This window comes from Poecilia reticulata, chromosome 23 (genome assembly GCF_904066995.2).
Source record: "Poecilia reticulata chromosome 23, P_reticulata-male-v2, whole genome shotgun sequence".
Taxonomy (NCBI): domain Eukaryota; kingdom Metazoa; phylum Chordata; class Actinopteri; order Cyprinodontiformes; family Poeciliidae; genus Poecilia; species Poecilia reticulata.
In genome coordinates this window covers 1900684-1922653 of record NC_088852.1, presented here as the reverse complement: position 1 = coordinate 1922653, position 21970 = coordinate 1900684, and the positions used below count along the sequence as shown (strand labels likewise).

Here is a 21970-nt window from a genome sequence, read left to right as displayed (position 1 = left end):
GCAGCCTCCGGTTGAAGCTGGGAGGAGCACATGACCGGCTGCGCCTCGACTCCTACAGAAATACAAGGGGAAAAATGACATTTTTGTCTTTTTGTGCCTTTGTCCTTTGTTTAAACGTCTTTTATTTTCTAAACAAAAGAAAGTAAAGTATGCTAAACATCTGAGGACTTTTAAGGTGAAAACTCAACGACATCGCGGTTAAAATCGATTTAGGTCAATATTATTGTCTTCCTTGAGATGACAAATAAATTTAACATTAAAATGTATCACAATTAAATCCTAAATTGGAATTATATTCTGTTTAACTGCAATTTATCACGTAACTGAAGAACAGTCTCATAGACAAACACATGCAATTAAATTAGATTATATTGGTGATTATGACCACTAATTTAAAACTCAAACATTTGTTTAAAATAAAGTGATTTAGACCTGAATTTATACCAAAATAAGAGCCATTTTATTAACAAATGTGAGCAAAACCTTGTTATTGCGCAGCTAATGTCGAAAAAGCACAATTTCGCAATTGCGGTGTTTCCATTAAATAATAAACAATTAAAATCACATGTAAATAAGTTTATTCACGTGAGAAGTCATTAAGAAACATGACGCCATCTTCCTCCATCTACTTCCTGTCGTCTTTCTCATGTTTTCCGGTGATATTTGTTAATATTCTGACAATGTCGAAAAGATACAATTTCTTAATTGCGGGATATTTAAAAACAAGAAGTTTGGTCACAAGATAAGTCATTAAAAAACATGCTGCGCTACCCTCCTGTTCCACTTCCTGTTCTCTTCTTCGTCGTTTCCGCCAGTAATAACATCCGGTTGTTGATTAATGACTCCTGTGGATGAAAGTGTTTACATTGTGACTCATTTCAGAGTCACTGCAAAGCGAAAGAAAAGTTAAATGATCTAAAATATCTTAAACATTTCTACGGCGTTCAAAGTGTTTTATTTCCGTTTTAGACGTGAACCGCTGTGAAAAAGAGGAAGCTGAAGGTTCATTGGGCTCATCAACCCAACAAGAGTTAATTTTTCTCTCTAGCTGAAAATATGTGCGAACATTAATGTTTTTTTAACAAATTTAATGAGTTTATATTTTTTTATGTTTGTTTGCTGTGACAGTTGGCAACAAACTGTCAGGAAATCATTTAAGTAACATTTTCCAAATCTGTGGAAAAGTTTTCTTATTTAAAAAAAAAATGAAGAAATGTAAGGATTAAGACATTTTAGCGCTTTAATCTGCGAGTCTAAGCAGAAAAAGCCGGATTGGATCTGAACTTTGAGCCTCGTTCTGGGGGCAGGAAGGTCAACGCCAGCTGAACTCGGTGTTTGTGTTTTATTCTCCCGCCTGCTCAGGGAAATGGGCCCGTTTTCTTCTTTCTGCAGAACAAAAGCAGCAGTGTGAGCTCAGCCCACCATTGTTGTTCGCAGCTGCACACAAACACACAGTGAGGATGGAGGAGCGGCCCGTCAGCTGACCAGAACCAGAACCAGAACCAGACAAACGTCCACAAACACTGAGACACTCTGCACTTTACAGGAAAATATCACCGTTTTCTACTTTAAGCAGTTTTTCTTACGGTTTATGTTTTACATTTTACTGAATACAAAAATTACGAACTAAATAATTCTTAATCTGATTGTTCTTCATCTGTAAATTTACACAAAAACAACAGATTTTTCCAAACTAGTTGATAAAAAGCGAGTGCGTATTTTAGAGTTTCTCATTTCATGAAGCTTAAAGCAGTTTTTAAATTTATTTAAGCTTCATGTTGAGGATAAAGTACAACAGTGTAGATAGAAAAGGAGGAATATACTTCTGCCAAAAAACAAAAATGGACATTTCTGAGTTTAAAACTCAGAAATGGTTAATCTGAGAAAATTAAAAAAGGAAATTTGAGGCTGGAAAGTAGAAAATTGTTAGAAAAAAACTGGAATTTCAGAAAATGTTCTAGAAAAACATGGAAATTTCTAAGTTCCAAAAGTGAAAAATGTTTGACTTTTAGACATTTTTTAAGTTTGGGAAGGTGAAAATATTTGACATTTGAGAATCAGAAATTTCCTTTTTTATTTTTAGAAATTTTCTGAGATTAATATAAAAAATTTCTGAGATTTTCTAGCAAATTCTAAACTTTTAAAGCTGAGAAATGTTCAAGTTTTTCCTAGAAATTGACTCTTTTTTCCTCCAATATTCTCCAGTATTAAACGGACCAGATGAGTCGGAGTCTTCCTCTGCATGTCTTCAGTGTTTCCTCTCAGTGTTTGCATGAAAGAGTCTCAGAAACGCTGAAACAACAACAGCCTTCATCTGTGTCCATGTGACACCATGACAGATGAACAGAAAAGATCTGTTCATCTTTTCACTCACAGCGTTTATTTAAATCCTCTTAAGAAAACCTCAGGCTTTTTTTTTCTTAACATTTATCAAGTTCAAATTAATCTAGAAAATTCTACGTAACATATTAAGAGGATAAACTCAGAAAAATATCGGAAATAATTCGTGGGTTTCGCATATTAAAATAAATTGTTTGACATTAACTGCATTCTGATGCCCTCTAGCGGCAGTAAGGCGAAACAACATGAAAATAAATAAAAAAATTAGAAAACTTTTTGTTTTTTGGAGGTTTAATAAAACTATATCGAGCGTCAAAAAATGTAAGATGCAATAAATAAATAATGTGGAAATATTTTTGTATCACGTATTTCTAAATAAAACTGGAATGTTACATGTTAGAAGCTATTATGAATTATTTATGCACTGACTTTACTTATTTCCTGTGAGACAACAGGAACTCCACAGATCAATTACACTGAAACAGGAGCAGCAGTCAAGACCAGTTATTCTGGATTAGGGGATTAAATTTACATTATGTGCTGCAGCAATGAAAGAAAAATACTTTATGAATATGAAACAAGAATCTTTATTTGTTTTCTTTGGGAAAAATTCTTCCTGGAAAGGAAAAAATAACAAAAATCAGGGAAATAATAATATCACTCAGGCTATTTATGAAATAAAGAAAAAATTCTAAAATTATTCCCGAATTTATCCACATATAATCTTACAATTTAAGATAGTTAATTTAACATTTCAATTTGTTACAGTAATATGTAATTAAACCATTAAATTAAATATTAGTTAGTTTTATTGTGGAACGCAAAACAAAATATCCACGATTTGTCATTTGTTAAAACAAATTATTAAATTCTAACATCAATTTTTAAATATTTTTTCATTATTATTAACAGCAGATGAAACGAATATGAAATAAATGTCAAATGTATTCAAATCTGCAGAAACAAGTCAATATTATATATGTACGTGAATCTAAATGAGTAAAAGATCATCTATAAACTTTTTGTTTTATAAAAAACCGCATTAAACTCCATTATATAGAGGTTTATCTTTCAGCCAATCAGCAGCGCTCTAGGGAAACAAGCGGACCAATCAGAAAGCAGTGCGCCCTGTTCGCGGTTCATAACCTGCCTGGACCCGCTGCCTGCTTCAGTAGTAAAACACGAACCGAAGCGATGGACGGTGGAACCGAACCGCATCCCGTCTCCATCCGCTGCAGAAAGTAGCGCCCCGGGTCATGGCTCGGAGTCGATCCGACCTCCTGCCGCTCCTGCCCCGCCGGAACGCCCGGCTGGACTCGTTCCTGAAGCGGAACACGGAGCCGGCTCTGTACGAGCGGATCCGAACCCACGAACCGTGCGTGGTGGTCTCTGACGTCATCAACAAGGTCTACATGTACGCGGTTCTGAGTGACGAGCGCGTGTACCTGACGGAGTTCCCGCCGCGCGCGCTGACCGCCGCCGTGAGCCTAGAGCGCGTGCGCGACATCGAGCTGGTGAGTTTAAAACTGAAAAGAAAAAAAAAAGAGGAAAAAACTGTTTTCATTGTTGAAATTTATCTTTAAGTTAAACCAACAAATCAGGTGGGAGGCAGAAATTTTATTAAAATAAATAAAATACAGAAGAAAAAATAACTTTTTACCTTTTAGTTCACCTCAAATTCCAGGTTCATGTTGACAACAGGAAAAAAAAACAAAGGTGTAAAAAAAGAGTAAATTTCTGCCAAACACCTCCAAAATTTTTAGATTAAGCTCTGAAATATTTTAGGAAAATCTTAAACATTTCTGAGTTTCAAAAGTTGAAAAATTTTCTATAAACTCAAATTTTGAGAACAATTTTTTTAGTTAAAAAAAAAAATCACAAAATTTGTGAGAATCTTTTTTAGATTAATTTAACATTTAAAAAAACATGAACATTTTGGATATCTTTTACTTTTAAAACTGATAAAATTTCCAAAAGTTGAAAATGTTTTCAGTTTCGGAAAATTTCCAAGTTTTTTTCTAGAAATGACATTAATATCAAAAATTATGTTTTTTCTGATAAATTTTAGACTCTTTAGCTCAGATATTTCCTTTTGTTTTTGTAAAAAATTCTGAGATGAATCTCACAATTTTCGAGTTTTTTATTGCAAATATTTTACTTTTGAAACTCAGAAATATTCAAAAAAAAAATTTTTTTTTTTGAAAATTCCTGAGATGAATCTCAAAATTTCTGAATGTTTTGGGTGGAAATGTACTCCTCCTCATTTTTCTCCTTTCTTTATGGCCCCAACACGCCGTCGCACAACGATCATGTCCCCAACTTCAACGTGAATAACTTCACACTGTATGCATGGTGGTGGCAGCATCATGGTTTGTGTTTTTCTCTCAAATTAAATTGGACCTGGCACAAAATCTTTGGATGAAGTTCAAGAGAAACATGTTTCTAAAGCTTAAGTCTAAATTCAGTTCTTTATTGAATTTAAAACAATAAAACGACAAAGAACGTCGTCTGGAAGCACTTAAAAAAATAATTTCAATTCAATCATCCATACATTCCAATGGATCCTAGTTATCAGAAAACTCAGCAGATTGCATTGAGTCGTTGAATTGCACCAGCAGGGGCGACAGTGGAGAGGAAAAACTCCCCGTTAACAGGAAAAAACCTCCAGCAGAACCAGAACCGGACTCAGTACAAGCGGCCTCTGAAATACCCAACTGGAGGTTTGGAGAAGACAAAAGATTAAGTTAACATTTGAAATAATGCAAATAATGAAAACTGCAGAGTAGTAAGAGACGAAAGTGAGGAGAAGTGATGACAATCCAGTCGTTTCGATTGGTGAACCAAAGAGGCAACATTTGTTTTATTTTCAGCTGCTGTGTTTCTCGTTCACAAACCAAACTCTTTGAGAAACCTGTTCCCCTCCTGGCCTGTGGGGGCGCTGCGCCAAGAACCACTAAAGGAAACGACACTAGAACCTCTGAAAACACTGAGTTTGACTTCCTTTGTCACAAAATATAAACAAACACAGAGTGCCCTGGAAGACCATGAGCCATTTCTCCTGCTAGCATTAGGTTAGTGTGTTTCTTTAGGTTGTATTTACCCAGAATGCCCTGCGCTGTAGTCCACTTCCTGCTTTTGGAGCGGTCTTTGGTCCACTTGGCGTTCACATATGCATTCAAACTGATCCAAAGTTCACAAATCGAGGTTTATAGTTGGAACGAGGTTCTGAAATTTTGCATTTTCTGGCATTAGCCACATCAAGCGGTAGTTAGCTTCTTTTAGCTAACTGTGGTTTAATTTTTCCAATTCCTGGTTTATTTTAAGTCCTGCAACCCATTTAATTTAGAGATAAAGTTGGGATTACAATTAAACCCACATCAAAAACATTTCAATCAATGTAATCAAACAGGTCTAAAAATAAATCTATTCTCAGACTCCAACTAGAAGCTGATTATGCGATTCGAGCCGCTGAGCGTAGATTATTTTTAAACAGATGGACCCACTGCAGGAGCTGTTAGTACAACACAACTTAAAGAAAGCCGGCAGCTCAATCTGTGATTCCCACAGCTTGTTATGTCAGACGCTTAGCATAATCCCGTCTGTGCTAACGTGACGGATTACTGCTGGAGTCGACCTCTGACATCATGACATCATCATCATGGCTGCAGCTGCTCACCTGGACCATCTCCGTTAGTGAAACTCCCTGAATAAATAAACACGTGGCTCCCGTTTCCGTCTCTCTGCCTCTGCAGGGTGGAAAGATGTTGAAAATTCACCGAGCTCAGGAAAACGTAGCTGATTTTCAACATATAAGTGAATGTAATCATCAAGTTTGTGCATAATTCCTACACAATTAACCTGAAGATTATGTAATTTCTGTTACAGCAATCTTTAACAACCTTAGTTTAATTAATTTATCAATTTTAACATTTTTAAACCATTATTAAGACCTATATTCTCATAGAAGCAAACACAAAAAGCTAGCTAGTTGTAGCTTTAGCCGTCTGGAGTCACAAAAGCAGTGAAGTTGTTTGACTCAAACCTTGACGAAAAAGTTTGAATCTTAACAGATTAAAAAGTCTAAAATGGTAATTTAAGACCTGAGAATAAGATTAAAGGCTAACTTACATTTTAAACAAATTTAAGACATTTTAAGGCCTTAAAGTTTAAAACTTTAAGGATTCACAGACAGGGAAACCTGAGAGGAGAGGTCCTTTTTATTCTATAAATAAAACAAGAATAAAGGAATTTCAGAAATTTATTCTGAGATTTCAATTGCTTTCATGTTTTGTCCATAAATCAAGACAAATTTGCAATGAAAAAATTGAAAAGTTTCTTAATATTTCTGTCAAATATTCCCGACTTAGTGCTGAACTTCCTGTTTTACCTGTGCAGGTGAACGACCTCCCAGATTTCCTCAGTTCAAAGGACAGGGAGCGCTGTCAGCACATACGGATCACCTACATCCCAGAAAGGCCTGCAGAGAAGGAACATGATTGGTTACAGAGGGAGAAGAGGGCGAGGCTTCCTCCTGTGGCCCCGCCCTCTCGCAGAGCCAGCCACTGTCCAATCAGAACACACGGCTTAAAAGGTGCAGATAAATTTGTTTTCATGACTCATGATTAGTGTCTAAGCTAAAATGAGCTAAAATGCTATTACTAGCATGTTGACTGACTTTTAAATAAGCCTTAAAATATGCTAACAGTAAGGTAAAATGAGCTAAAATGCTAATGTTAGCTAAAATGTTGTGAGTAGTATAAATGATTCACTAGCATGACTTTGACTTTGGTTTATTCAGTCTGTGAAGTTTAGCTTTTATATCAAAATATTAGCTAAATATTAGTTTTAGCTGTAAAGCTAATGCTAGCACCCGGAGCAGAACAATGCCCGAATCCTGATGATGTGCTCGTGGTGCAAAAAGAGAAAGCTAAGCTGAGAGTTAAACACAGATTCATTAAAGCCAAAACTTCTAGTGGAACAATCTGTGATCTGATCCGAGGAAAACCGAGATGCCGGTGTTGCTTTCCTCCGTTCGGAAATCTTTACCTGTAATCCTAACCTCACCGTTTCTCTGCCTCCCTCACAGGATATCCTGCAGACAGGTGAGCACACACCTGCTTGAATTTCTACCATGTTAGGAGTTTGTACTGACTTTCATTTTGTTGCCTTCCTGGCCGATAAGGTTACCAGTTTGAGATTTTCCTCCACACTATCCAATGTTGATCTGTTATCAAAACAATGAAAAGTATTTATTGTATTTTAAATCTTTTTTCAAATTAAATGCATTATTGTTTTTTATAATTCTCACTGTTAGTTTTTATTTTCTACTTTAAAGATTTTACTTTTCACTTGTTTCTGCTCAATGTTTAGGAATCAGCAGCAGCCATATTTAGCTTCTGCTAAATGCTATGCTGGTTAGCATTAGCTTAATATTTTGGTATAGCATAAACTGAACTAGTGTTTAGGGTTAGCAGTAATAACCTTTTAGTTAGCGAAACCCACCACTGCTACCAAATCCAATAAAATAAAACTTGCTAGTGAGACAGAAATGTGTTGAATTAAACCTTTAATCCAGATTTAAGTCTCATCCTGCAGCAGCTCTGCTGTTTTTGCTGCAGCCCCCTGGGATTGTACCGCTCTGCTAATTCCTCCGAGTTTCTGTCAGGAAACGGCGTGTCGACGGTAACGAGGCGAGGAAAGGAGGATTTACTGTCACGGCCTCTGAATGGCTGCCTGGAGGCCTCAAAGGAGGCTGATGTAAACAGCACAGAGCGTAAATGTGTCCATGTGCTGCTCCTCCACTGGGACGTCATTAAACACATCCGTTAAAAAGCTCCATCCTTCAGGAGTTCAGAACAAAACGAGGACAAACAGCAGCAGAAACGTTCCGGGTTTAAAACGATGACATCCACCAGCGGAGCAGGAGAAAACTGAATATACAGATTTAAAAAGATTCAAGATGGCCGACCTTCTTCAAGAACAGTTATTTTATCATAGATGAATGTTTTTGTGTCAAATCAGACATAATTAGGCCAATAGAAATCTCTTCAAGATGGCCACCATGGCTGTAATGAAGATATATGTTTGATATCTCCAGTAGTTACTGAGGGCATTTTAAACTTAACTCCAGATTAAATTTTTACAGTGCTGCGTTGTCATCTCTGTTTTTCAGCTGGTGGAAGAAAGAGGAGCTCCAGCCGGTGATGAAGACGAGCCGCTCTGCCTCCTGCCCCGACCCGGAGACGCTGGGCCTCCCCAGGATCCCTCTTCCTCATCCTCTTCCTCCCTCGCCTCCTTCATCGCCGCCAGAGGAAAGCCTGAAAACAGCCGAGAGCCGCCAGGTGAGGGCGGCTTCCAAAAGCTAAAACTTCCTTCAGATTCACACTAATTATCAGGGTTGGAGATAAGAAATGACAAGGAGGGAAATTATTTAAAATGGGAAAGAAAGGAGAACATACCATTCAAATAAGTGAGGAAGGAAAGTGAGGAAATAAAGGGTTAAGTCTGGAAAAACCTGGGATTGATTTCAGGATTTTCCAGGTCTGGAAAAGTTTAGAACAATTCCAGATTCATTCCCGGCTCTGCAGGATAAACACTCCGTCCTTCCTTCTCTCCTTGGTTCCTCCCGTGTTTCCTTTGCTCCTTCTGTCCTTCTCGTCTTTCCTTTCATCCTTCCTTATCTCCTTAGTTTCTTCCTTCCTTCCTAAGCGGACCTCATTCCCACTGTTGTGCACAGCGGAGGTTCTGTGATGCTGCGGGCCTGTTTCTCTTCTAAATACCTGGTGCCACTGAAAAACGGGTCGATTTAAACGGCAGGGTCAGAGGTCACGGCGTTCTGAGCGTGGTGTCCCTCGTGGCGGTTCCAGGTGACCCGGAGGATCGGCTCCGTCCTGACCCGGCTGCTGAGGCGGGACCGAGCGGACTTCGGGGAAGAGAGGGACGCCGAGCTGCACCTTTACGTGGTTTCTCAGACCTCCACCCTGTACCTCCACCTGCAGAGCTGCTGGAACAGCTTCGTCATCGTGGGTCCGGACTCAGAGGTCAGTCTGGTTCTGTGTCGGTCGGCTGTCTGACAGCCGGACGTCTGTGTGTCCAGAGGTCGACCCTGTTCCTGGATCCGGTCTACAGGAGGAGAAGCACGCCGTCGTCCGACTCCATCAGGTTGGAGACACTGATTTTATTTCAGAATCTGATCGTCTCTTCTAACCAAACGCCGGATTATTAATCTGGGCGAAAACATCATGCGTGGATTTCCTGATGGAACATGGCGACGCTCCGCAAGAACCCAGAGAACCAAAACCCGAACTCTCTACACGGCCAGAAGTTACACCTGCAAACCTTCATCACCCAAAAAGTCCTTCTGATGTTCCTCCTCCTCTCTGGTCCGTCCTTTACGCTCCAAAATGTGGCAGAGGCCAAACCGCACTGGTGTGGTCCCAGTTAACACTGGTGCAGTCCCATACCGCACTGGTGTAGTCCCAGTTAACACTGGTGCAGTCCCAGTCCGGACTGGTGCAGTCCCAGTCCGCACTGGTGTAGTCCCAGTCCGCACTGGTGTAGTCCCAGACTGCACTGGTGTAGTCCCAGTCCACTCTGGTGTAGTCCCATACCGCACTGGTGTAGTCCCATACCGCACTGGTGTAGTCCCAATCCGCATTGGTGTAGTCCCATACCGCACTGGTGTAGTCCCAATCCGCACTGGTGTAGTCCCAGTCCGCACTGGTGTAGTCCCATACCGCACTGGTGTAGTCCCAATCCGCACTGGTGTAGTCCCAGTCCGCACTGGTGTAGTCCCAGTCCGGACTGGTGTAGTCCCATACCGCACTGGTGTAGTCCCATACCGCACTGGTGTAGTCCCAGTCCACACTGGTGTAGTCCCAGTCCACACTGGTGTAGTCCCAGTCCGCACTGGTGTAGTCCCAGTCCGCACTGGTGTAGTCCCAGTCCGCACTGGTGTAGTCCCAGTCCGCACTGGTGTAGTCCCAGTCCGCACTGGTGTAGTCCCAGTCCGCACTGGTGTAGTCCCAGTCCGCACTGGTGTAGTCCCAGTCCACACTGGTGTAGTCCCATACCGCACTGGTGTAGTCCCAGTCCGCACTGGTGTAGTCCCAGTCCGCACTGGTGTAGTCCCAGTCCACACTGGTGTAGTCCCATACCGCACTGGTGTAGTCCCAGTCCACTCTGGTGTAGTCCCAGTCCACTCTGGTGTAGTCCCAGTCCACTCTGGTGTAGTCCCAGTCCACACTGGTGTAGTCCCAGTCCGCACTGGTGTAGTCCCAGTCCGCACTGGTGTAGTCCCAGTCCGCACTGGTGTAGTCCCAGTCCGCACTGGTGTAGTCCCAGTCCACTCTGGTGTAGTCCCAATCCGCACTGGTGTAGTCCCAATCCGCACTGGTGTAGTCCCAATCCGCACTGGTGTAGTCCCATACCGCACTGGTGTAGTCCCAGTCCGGACTGGTGTAGTCCCATACCGCACTGGTGTAGTCCCAGTCCACTCTGGTGTAGTCCCAGATCACACTGGTGTAGTCCCAGTCCGGACTGGTGTAGTCCCAATCCGGACTGGTGTAGTCCCAATCCGCACTGGTGTAGTCCCAATCCGCACTGGTGTAGTCCCAATCCGCACTGGTGTAGTCCCAATCCGCACTGGTGTAGTCCCATACCGCACTGGTGTAGTCCCAGTCCGGACTGGTGTAGTCCCATACCGCACTGGTGTAGTCCCAGTCCACTCTGGTGTAGTCCCATACCGCACTGGTGTAGTCCCAGTTAACACTGGTGTGGTCCCAGTCCACACTGGTGTGGTCCCAGTTGGTCTAACAAGCCATGTTTCTAACTGTTTTGCACATTTTGAGAAAAAGAAACCATAGGAATGTAAAGTAGTCGTGATCACGAGAACCAGGCTAGAAGCAACATTATATCTGGTGTTGACACTATGCAGTCTGTGCCTGTGGTAAGGCACCAGCCCGGCAGTCATAGTTTTGGAATCTCTCAACGCGTCCAGTCCATGACTCGTATTATCGCTACTGACTGATTAGTTACTTTTGAGCCGTTCGCTGTGCAAACCTTTGAAAATGTCTGCGCCGCTGCACCCAGTGGACCAGTAACACGCCGCGACGCGTTCTGGTCTCCACCACCGTTTAAAATCCATCGTCTGTTTGGTGTCTGCAGCGCGGAGCGGACGGCTCACCTGTTCGCTCAGCTGAGTTCGGAGCTCCTGCAGGACGGCGTCGCCGTGGAGAACCTGTACCTTCTGCTGCAGGAGCTGAGGACGGCGGCTCACCGCAGCACCGCGCTGAGGAGGCTCTTCTGGAGGGTGAGACGCTACGAGAAACACGGCTGAACCGCAGACAGACGCCTGGACATGTGGACAGAAGTCAGGATTTTTATCCACTTGTTTTTGTTTGCAGTCTGGTGAGACGTTCGTCTTCCTGGTTCAGACTCTGGAGGAACGTCTTCATGGCCGTCAGAGCTTCAGCAGAGTTTACACCACAGATCAGCTCCTGTAAGAGACTCGTGTTGACAGTCCCAACCTCCACCACCAGGGGGCAGATGTAGGCCAGGCTGAGGTTGTTTACCTCAAACAGGATCATCGATGTCATAATGAGGACGAACGAAGTGACATTTGGACCAGAAAATGTTTGAAAATTAAAGTTAAATTCAGATCAAATCTGTATAACTAAAGCTCGACTTCAGGCAAAGTTAAGTTAGCTTCCAAGATTAGCATCATTGTTGTGAGAGAGACGCTTCAGCAGAACCAATTCCTCTGGTATTAGAGCCAAGTAGCAAACTTAGCCATGCTTTTATAGCTACTTAGCTTTGCATAGGGTGTCAAGACAAGAACAAGTCAGGGAGGTGAGACAGCGGTGAGGTGTACGGTGGATTCATATCGTTATGCTCTGGAGAAATTGAGCCTAGCTAATGAAACGTTAAGGTTTCACATCCGGGTCTAAATGCGTTTAAAGTTGCTTGAATCCCATTTTCAGCAGCTATTTGTGCTGATCTCGTCAGGCTGAGTACGCTGATCGTCCAGACGCTCGCCATCATGTTCAGAGACACGGAGGCGGAGCCAGCCAGGAGCAGCCTGCTGTTCGCCGAAAGGTAACGCAAAACTCCCAGGAAACAGCTGCTGAACAGCTGCCAGGCTTGTTTAAGTTATTTTTACAGAATTATGTTTATGTGTAAGATGATGTTTTTTTTTTTTTATAATTCAAGAATCAATTAAGAACTCAAATTTTTCATATATTTTAAATTCACTTCACAAATTAGCAGAAGTTTCAGAACAGGAATAGAGACGTCAACCTGAACAAACTGAGGTCAAATTGGAAAGTAAAACAAATACAGAAATTTTCAAAAAGTGATTAAATTTCTGTATCTCATTAATACAGCATGAATTATTGTAATTTTGAGAAATAATGAGTAAATTTTTACACCTAAAAATATAAAAAAGAACAAGAAAATAAAAAAGTTTTAAGATTTTTTTTTTCTTTTGCTATGAAAAGTCAAAAAATTGTGAGAAAAAACTATGAAAACCTTGAAACTTTGAAAAGTTAAAAAAAAAGTCCAACTTTTCAAATTCTGAAATTTCCAAGTTTTTTCTAGAAAATTTCTGAGATTAATCTGAAAATTTACATTTTTTTCTAGCAAATTTTTGAATTTTCAAACTTTTCATTGATTTTTTTTTTGCAGAAATTTATTTCTTTTTATTTTTATTGGCCATAATACAGGGCCATATTTCTCAGCTGTAGAAATTTATTCTCTTTTTACATTTCTGTCATTTTTCTTACCGTTTCCAAATCAACTCCAGATTGTTCAGGTTGACAGTTTTGCCCTTTCTGCTCTAAATCTAACGCTAATTTCCGACATTTCACCGTTTTCAGCTGCATTCTGCAGATAAACGCCGTTTCCTCGTTGCAGGGGGGCTCTGATCTCCAGACTGCTGCTCGCCTTCATTTGTGATCCTGGCGGTGAGAAGCAGAGCCGAGGATCCGCGTCTGACTCCGAGGTAAACTGGTTCACACTACAGATTTGTTCAAATACGTCCTAAAACATTGAGTTAGCCTCTGTGTCCCTGCAGCTCCAGGCTTTGCTCTCGGAGTACCTGGACGCTGCCTGCTCGCTGCTGTTTGAGCTGCTGCTGCTGGGCTACCAGGTGAGTTACAACTTTCAATTCTGGAAAAGAAATATCTAGAAATATCCACATTTATCCATATATCCAAAGTAAACATCTGCAGATCTAAAAGACAAAAGTTCCGGGATGTAAACTTCTGGTTTCAGCTGTAAATGCGGAGTTTTGTGAACACATTTCATTAGCAGATCTTATAAGTAACAGGGGTGTACTTTCTTTTCACCTTGGCTGTAAGAGCTTAAAATCTTTAAATGGACTGAAAATGCCTTCAGAATGTGTAGGTTTCAGGAACGTTCCTTCTGTTCAGACCAGCCGATGTTTCCCCGGAGAGAACTTCGTGTCCGTGTCGTGGATCCTGAGAGTCCTTCAGCCTCACCCCCACCTGGTAAGCCTTCCTCACAGGAGTCCAGCCGCTCAGCTCCTCCAGCTAACCTCAGTCTGTCCGCAGCTGCCCTTCATCCGCCACCAGGCCCAGCAGCTGGTTCTGGTTCTGTCGGACCAGAACGGGTCGGTTCTGAGCCCGGCGCAGTCCGTTCTGCTGTTCCAGCGGTGTCGCCTCCTGCTGGCCTGTCTGCAGTACAACAACCAGCTGGCTCAGCACCTGCAGCTGAACTTCAGAGAGGAGTTCAGGTGGGAGATCCAGAGCCTGCACTGCCGCCTAGTGGCAAACAGCAGTACTGCAGGACAGGCGAATAATTCAAGCCCACTAGTAACATTTTAACCAAGGCACAGAAAAAGGAAGTTTTTTAGATTAATCTAAAATATTTTCTAAAATAAAAACTATTAAAATTCTGGCCTTGAATTCAAAAATCTGCTAGAAAAAACCCTGAAATTTGAGATTAAGCTTAAAAAAATAAATTTGTGAGCTTATAAAGTTGTCAATTTTCAAGAAAAAAACTAAAATTCCAAGAAAAAATAGTAAATTTCATAACATGGTTATTATTTTAGTCAGGCAATAAATCTTGGGTATTTGCTATAAGTTATATTTAAGTGTCTACAGCAGCTGGAATCACGACAACTTTCACTTTTCGGCTGTTTTAATGGTTTATAGTTTCTTTCTGCTCTGCAGATTCGCTGTGACTCCGTCCAGCGCCGAGGAGAAGCTGCAGCCTCGTTATCCGATCTGCAAGCCGACTGTGAGACTCGTTCAGAGCATCGTGACGCTCATCCAGCGCAGCTGAGCCCACAGGAAGCTAGAAGATCACTGCAGAAACAAAAAGCTCAGACAGAATGTGCCTTTATCAGCAGCAGGCACCTGATTGGTTCTCTGGGTGATCAATAAATGATCAGTTTTACAGCAAATCAAACTGGAATCGGCTGATTTGTTCAGGAAAATTTGGGATAAAAAAAAAAACGGATCACTTTGTTTATTAATAAAAAATAATTTTTACAAAGTTATTATTTAACTCCATCAGCAAAACCAGAGTCTGGAGAGCTGGAGGGAAATGAGTCATCCTGGAAACGAGTCATCCAGGAAACGAGTCATCCTGGAAACGAGTCATCTTATAAACGATTCATCTTATAAACGATTCATCCAGGAAACGATTCATCCTGGAAACGATTCATCCTGGAAACGATTCATCTTATAAACGATTCATCTTGGAAACGAGTCATCCTGGAAACGATTCATCCAGGAAATGATTCATCCTGGAAACGATTCATCCAGGAAATGATTCATCCTGGAAACAATTCATCCAGGAAACGATTCATCCTGGAAACGATTCATCCTGGAAACGATTCATCTTATTAACGATTCATCCAGGAAACGATTCATCTTGGAAACGATTCATCCTGGAAACGAGTTATCCTGGAAACGATTCATCCTGGAAACGAGTTATCCTGGAAACGATTCATCCTGGAAATAATTAATCCAGGAAACGATTCATCCTGGAAACGATTCATCCTGGAAACGATTCATCCTGGAAACGATTCATCCTGGAAACGAGTCATCCTGGAAACGAGTCACCCTGGAAATGATTCATCCTGGAAACGATTCATCCTGGAAACGATTCATCCTGGAAATAATTAATACAGGAAACGATTCATCTTGGAAATGATTCATCCTGGAAACGAGTCACCCTGGAAATGATTCCTGATGGAGTTCCTACTGGAAAACTGGAACTGAAGGGACTTTAGTCAGTTTCTGAACCGTCCATCCATCCATCCATCCATCCATCCATCCATCCATCCGTTCATCCATCCATCCATCCATCCATCCATCCATCCATCCATCCATCCATCCGTTCATCCATCCATCCATCCATCCATCCATCCATCCATAAATCTTAAAAATCTTTTTTAATGAGTCCATTCAGCAGTATAACAACAACAACATAAAATAAAAACCTACATATTTATCACAACAGTAGATCTGTTAAGTTTATTTAATGTTAAATTTAATTATTGCAGTTTACAAAAAGCAAAGTTCAGTTGCTCATAAGAATTTAACTCTCAAGTACACAAATATTAAATTCATCATCATTGACATACAAAGGTTTATTGATAAAAAGGTTGAAAGTTTAGTGGAAGGAAAATATATTTATAAAATGAAATATTGGATGTAAGCTGTGATCATCAAAACTAACAGAAGTTAATTTTTTTATGTAAAGCTGAAATAAATGTAAACTTTTTGGTTTTCAGTCTCTACATTAAAGAAAAACTTCAGTTTAAACCAGAAGGAGATTTGAAAATCATTTAAAGCTCAATAATGTATCAACATTTTTCATTTTTAACAATAATGAACTCAGTTTTAGCATGTTGTAAGATTATCATAGGATAGAAAGTTAAACAGATTTTTATATAAAAGTACATAAAGTTGTAATTATTTCAGTCAAATTTAATTTGACTTGTTTATTGAAATAAAGCTGGAAATTAGAGTTTTTATTCTGTCTTCTCCGTAAATTTAATGCATTTTTGCTCTGAAAATGTTTATTTTGACCAAAGAAAACGTGTAGAAAAGCGTAAAACCACAGAAAAGCCTGATGAAGAGTGAGAAGTGATGCTGAGGTGTGAACCTGTCGGCGCGTCACATCCTGGCTCTGTGGCTGCAGTACAGATGGCGGCGCAGGAAGCTGAGGATCTTCCTCCAGGAGTCGTCCTGAGCGTCGCTGTGCGGCTTCGTTTTCCCTCCGTAGCGCTGGATCACTGCAACACAGCCCACATGTTCAGCTCAGGCCGCAGAGGCTTCCCCTTCCTGCCACAACCGTCAGCTTTTTACCTCATCGAACAGAGAAATCTCAATCTGAAAGGTGCGGCCTGCATTTTAAATCATAAAAGATAAATACTTTGCGCTGGATTTTCAACTGCAAAGGAAATTACGTCTGTAATTATTTTGTTCTGGTTGAGAATAAAATTTTTAACATCTTTTGAAAAATAAAAAACACACAGCATGATGCTGCCACCGCCCTGTGGAGCAATGTGAACGCTACATAATACACTGCAAAAACAAAACAATATCCTGGTAAGTTTGGTCTAGTTTCTAGAGAAAATATCTTCATGTACTTGGAGACGAAACTTTTCAACAAGCTGTAGGAGCTTAAAGGAGAAAATAATGTTCTAATATTGATGAAAAAATACTAGTTACATTTATGCAAAATCAACAGAGCCCTGCACTGTTTTGCAGTAAAACATCATTGTGAATTTATTGCAAATGTTCTGCTAAAATATTGGATTTATTGATGCCAAGTCCAGCTGCACAGTGGCGCAGTTGGTAGAGCTGTTGCCTTGCAGCAAGAAGGTTCTGGGTTCGATTCCCGGCCTGGGGTCTTTCTGCATGGAGTCTCCATGTTCTCCCTGTGCATGGTGGGTTTTCTCCAGGTACTCCGGTTTCCTCCCACAGTCCAAAAACATGACTGTCAGGTTAATTGGCCTCTCCAAATTGCCCCTAGGTATGTGTGTGTGTGTGTGTGCATGGTTGTGTGTCCTGTGTGTCTCTGTGTTGCCCTACGACAGACTGGCGACCTGTCCAGGGTGTAACCCGCCTCTTGCCCGAAACGATAGCTGGAGATAGGCACCAGCACCCCTCCCAACCCCACCAAGGGACAAGGGTGCAAGAAAATGGATGGATTTATTGATGCCAAGTCCCACCAGCAGGTGGCAGCATTTCCCCCTTCTCTGCAATGTCAAGTTTTCATCTGTTACCGACAAAATGTCACATTTAACGTCAAACATGAGCGCAAATATTTAGAAATTTGCTCCACATCAGTGACTTTAATCATAAAATCCTGAAATATTTATCAATAAGTTTGTTTAATGGGTTTTATAGATGCATTCTGGGTCGACTGGCCCTTTAAGAACATTTGTTTATTCAAATCCTCAACAGTTTTCATCTCATTTCTATAGAGCAAGTGTAAATAGAGCTCACCTTTTTCGTTGGAGCTGTAAACCATGAAGTTCCCGGCGACGCAGTGAGGCGAGAACGGCGGCTCGATCAGATGTCCGGTGTCCGGGTAGTCGAGCCGGGTCAGCAGATGACCTTTCCCCGCGGCGTCCATCGTCTTGGAAATCTGGGAGGGAAACGGGAAAACTTTCACTGCCGAGCTCCGATACGGTTTATTCAAAACGACGAGGAATAAAAAGACGAATCTGAAGAATTTAAGGGAAGCAGGTATGAAGGCCAGGCTGAACTTAATAAATAGACACAAAATACGGAAATAAAGTCGTAGAAACAGAAACAGTCGCTTCAAGAACTAATTAAAGGTTCTTTATTGATAATAATCTGACACATTAATTCAATATTTCCTAATCTGTGAAACCAATAACTTCACAAAACTCAGATCCTCGTTTTGCCGCCGTTTTAAAACTGTTTTTTATGCTGAATTTCTCTTAACATGACCTTTGTTGCAATGCTCTGAATTTATTAATTTTATTCTCGTATTATTTCCACTGTATCCTCCTAACACAGTGGTGTCAAACTCATTTTTATTTTGGGCCAATCAAAAATCTGAATGTTCTTAAAGGGCCGGTTGCACCAGAATCTATTGATAAAACCAATAAAACTGTTAAAATATCAATAAATAGCTATTCCTCTGGGATTTGTGATTATTTTAGTGTTTATTTTTGCAATCAAAATGACAGATTTTGTGGTGAATATTAAGAAATATTTGTAATCGTTATTCTTTTACAATATTTACACTAATGTATGATATCAAATGTGACTCTATCACTCGTATCAGTTACGGATTCAACGTTTTTGACCAATTTTGAGAAAATTAGCAGTAAAATCAGGAAAAAAATGTGGAAATTTGTTGATTTTGTGTGATTTTTGCAGATTTGTGAAAAACTGGAAGGACTTATTGATGTAATTTGGAGTCCAGAGGGCCACATAAAAAGCTGCAGCGGGCCAGGTTTGGCCCCCGGGCCTTGAGTTTGACACCTGTGTCCTAACATGACTGATCTCACACCAGCTTATTCTAACGGCTTCAGGACTTTGTTCTCATTTTATTTTACGGTTCCTGTGGATGAAACGTTTCTGAAGGATATTAATGTTAAATGATGCGTCTGAGATGTTTGTTTCCATAGAAACCGGCTGCATGTAAACAAAGCGAAGAGCTGAAACTCACATCATCGGCCGTTTCCACCGAACACCAGTTCTGATCGTCACAGCCGTTGACCAGCATCAGTGGGCAGTTTATTTTGGCCACCTTGCAGAAATAAAAGCTTTAAATCGGCTGTGAGGTCAGAGGTCATGGAGTCGTCTGTTCAGGAAGCGGAAACACTCACGTCCACCTTCATGGAGGGCTCCTTCAGCAGCGCCAGACCCACGTCCCTCCAGATCTGATGGTTGTTCTCATCCACGCGAATCTTGTTGAACTCGCTGCCGACACACACAGAGGTTCAAACCATGGAAAAACTCAAGCGTTCCCAGTGCTCCCAGCGTTCCCAGCGACCTACCTGGGAATGCTTCGGTGGAACCCGCTGAGGGTTTTCCCTGGCGGTTTGCTGATGATGTTGCTGATGCAAACGACGCAGGAAGGCTGGAACAGAAACATCAAAACTCAACCGGATAAAAACGGGCCGAGCACAGAACCCTGTGGGACTCGGCACGGCGCGTTCAGGAACTGGGTCCTGAATCAGAACCGTCAGCAAAGAACCAGGCTGTCAAAGAACCAGGCTGTTAAAGAACCAGGCTGTTCAAGAACCAGGCTGTTAAAGAACCAGGCTGTTCAAGAACCAGGCTGTTCAAGAACCAGGCTGTCAAAGAACCAGGCTGTCAAAGAACCAGGCTGTCAAAGAACCAGGCTGTTCAAGAACCAGGCTGTTCAAGAACCAGGCTGTTCAAGAACCAGGCTGTCAAAGAACCAGGCTGTCAAAGAACCAGGCTGTTAAAGAACCAGGCTGTTCAAGAACCAGGCTGTCAAAGAACCAGGCTGTTCAAGAACCAGGCTGTCAAACTGATACACAGAACAGAAAGTATTTACACCCTGGGATGTTTTACCCTTAAAGCTGCTTTAAAAATCAATCATGATCGACGTAATTTGGCTTTTTTGACCAAAAATGCAATAATCAATAATCAATAAATCAAACTCTAAATTAGAAAGAGCTCAATAATTTCCATTTGCATGATTTATTATTTTCCTCTTTCTACCAAAAACTGGATGATAAAATCTTCAGTCTGGTTTTAGTTTTAGTTATAATTTTGTTCATAATTCGTTATATTTGTTGTTTCTGTTTTGTTCATTAATTTGTGGATATTTTAAATGTTTTCCAGTTGGTGTTACATATTGATTGATCTTTGACTGGGTTGTTGCATTGTTATTCCATTATATCATTTGAAGATGGTCTCAAAACAACAATCAGTTCAGTTATTCTGACTAAATGAATCTCTGCAAAATAACTTCAGTTTAAACGTCTCTGCTTGGACGACCCGACGTTCATCACCGCTGGTTTACTGACCCAAAATACCCTGAAACGGGTCGGATTCTCCAAACCATTGGCAGGAGATTTATCACATATTAAAACCAAGAATCTGCAGGAAAAGTCTCAAACTTTCCGGGACGGTTTGATTCTCATCAAGCTTCGTCAGAAGACGACTTGCCGTGATGTCTGAGCTTTCTGCCACCAAGCTGAGGGTCACGATGGTGCCGAGGCAGAGACTGATGATCCCGACTCTGTCTGGGATGACCTGAGGATGGTCCTTCAGGACACGGTAGGCCTTCTGCACACACACACAGGCTGCTGGTTGGATGTTTTCATAATCAGGTTCTTTGGATATGAAAAGGAAAATTAAAGGTTTCTTTGTTTTTTGGTGAATGACTGAATTTGATGAGAGTTTTAGAGTCTTAGGGCAAAATAAAGTGCAAAACGTCACAATTCTTGGTACTTTTCACACAGCAATGAGTCAGATAATCAAACAAAGAAGAAAAAATGTTCCAGAATTTGTTGTATAAAGTGTTTGTAGTAATTGGTAATGAGAATATTTCCCCCCAAAAAAAGTCCTGAGGAGATTTGGTGTTATTTTTGTATGGCACCAAGCTGCAAAACTAGCTGAACGGGATGAGTGAGACGCTGCAAAGACCAAAGCATCAACACAAAGGAAGAACTTAAATGTAAAAAAGGAAAGATTTAAAGTCATGAAACGTCCACCTTCAGTGATTTACTGATTCTATAAAATAGAAGTTAGACAAACCTCAAAGTATTCAAAACTCATATCTGTTGACTTCATCTGCCCCGTTTTGAAATACTCCAGAGCCAGACAGACGTATCCGCGCGAGGCCAGCAGGGCGGAGCGGTACTCCAGCAGCCCTCCTCCGCCGCCCCACAGGTCCAGAATCCCAGGGAACGGACCGGGACCTGCAGGAGCAGCCAGGGTTCAAACTGAAGAGCCATAAATCCAGTAAAGGCTACAAAACAAAGGCTTATGGAGGGATTTTCAGAATTTATCAATAATAATCCCAGCTAGCAAGAAAATGTTCGCACGACGTCCGTGAACGTAGTCGGAACGTCAAACATTCGGACCCGACGTTCAGCAAACGTTTCTGAACGTCTGAACATTCACTCTGAACATTCACTCTGAACATTCACTCTGCACATTCACTCTGAACATTCACTCTGAACATTCACTCTGAACATTCACTCTGAACATTCACTCTGAACATTCGTTCCCAATTCATTTTCTTTTTTTGCTGTCATTTCACTTGATTTAGTTTTTATATCTTTAAAACTTTAATGGCTGTTATTATTTTTTACTTTTCACTTCTTATTCAAAGTGCATACTTCCGAATGTTGTTTGAACGTTCTTGAACGTCTTCCGGACGTTTTTATAAATGCTACTTTAAAAAAACTTTTAAAAAAAACGGAGGCATGACAAAGAGCTTTATTTCTCCCTACAAAATAAATTTTTAATTTTGTTACTCTTGCTGTTATTCTACTGCAAACATCTCTTCTACGTCTTAATAAAAAATAAATAATCAAACAAATGTTCGGACTTGACGTTCGCCGAATTTCAATATATTTAAAACCTTTATGGTGGTTAATATTTATGACAAAATCTCTTTTTTTTTGTCATTT

At 40.9% G+C, this 21970-nt stretch overlaps 2 protein-coding genes and 2 long non-coding RNA genes across 9 annotated transcripts in view; 1 reads left to right on the top strand and 3 right to left on the bottom strand.

Annotated features, from left to right (window-relative positions):
* Window positions 1–3383: 3383 nt before the first annotated feature.
* On the top strand, window positions 3384–14841 carry c23h12orf56 (chromosome 23 C12orf56 homolog). Of its 3 annotated transcripts, XM_008400311.3 has the most exons (14): window positions 3395–3854; window positions 6736–6931; window positions 7427–7442; window positions 8513–8681; window positions 9207–9362; window positions 9437–9501; window positions 11506–11650; window positions 11745–11839; window positions 12346–12435; window positions 13252–13339; window positions 13412–13486; window positions 13770–13847; window positions 13911–14092; window positions 14532–14756. In XM_008400311.3, exons 1-14 carry the CDS (start codon window positions 3597–3599, stop codon window positions 14641–14643), a joined length of 1725 nt encoding a protein of 574 aa, XP_008398533.2. In that variant the 5' UTR covers window positions 3395–3596; the 3' UTR covers window positions 14644–14756. The 3 variants fall into 3 exon arrangements, with proteins under 3 accessions (XP_017158301.2, XP_081459988.1, XP_008398533.2); XM_017302812.2 differs by lacking the exon at window positions 13911–14092 and having other exon boundaries at window positions 3384–3854; window positions 14532–14841; XM_081603862.1 differs by lacking the exon at window positions 9207–9362 and having other exon boundaries at window positions 3389–3854; window positions 14532–14757.
* Window positions 4338–13806, bottom strand: LOC103459079 (uncharacterized). Its single transcript, XR_532666.3, has 3 exons — window positions 13686–13806; window positions 6728–6817; window positions 4338–6086 (listed from the first exon to the last, which is right to left on the bottom strand). It is a non-coding gene; the product is annotated as an uncharacterized LOC103459079 (long non-coding RNA).
* On the bottom strand, window positions 7890–11660 carry LOC145550151 (uncharacterized). Its single transcript, XR_014086027.1, has 2 exons — window positions 11525–11660; window positions 7890–8657 (listed from the first exon to the last, which is right to left on the bottom strand). It is a non-coding gene; the product is annotated as an uncharacterized LOC145550151 (long non-coding RNA).
* Window positions 14842–14926: 85 nt separating the features above from the next.
* Window positions 14927–21970, bottom strand: part of LOC103459081 (acyl-coenzyme A thioesterase 1-like) — a 60814-nt gene continuing 53770 nt past the window's right edge. For all 4 annotated transcript variants that reach the window (XM_081603866.1, XM_008400312.3, XM_081603867.1 and 1 more), the window contains 7 exons: window positions 21090–21253; window positions 20499–20618; window positions 19355–19437; window positions 19184–19277; window positions 19024–19104; window positions 17826–17967; window positions 14927–16606 (listed from right to left, as the gene is read on the bottom strand). In XM_081603866.1, coding sequence (XP_081459992.1) covers window positions 16488–16606; window positions 17826–17967; window positions 19024–19104; window positions 19184–19277; window positions 19355–19437; window positions 20499–20618; window positions 21090–21253 — 803 coding nt within the window. In that variant the 3' untranslated portion in view covers window positions 14927–16487. The remainder of the gene's footprint in view (window positions 16607–17825; window positions 17968–19023; window positions 19105–19183; window positions 19278–19354; window positions 19438–20498; window positions 20619–21089; window positions 21254–21970) is intronic.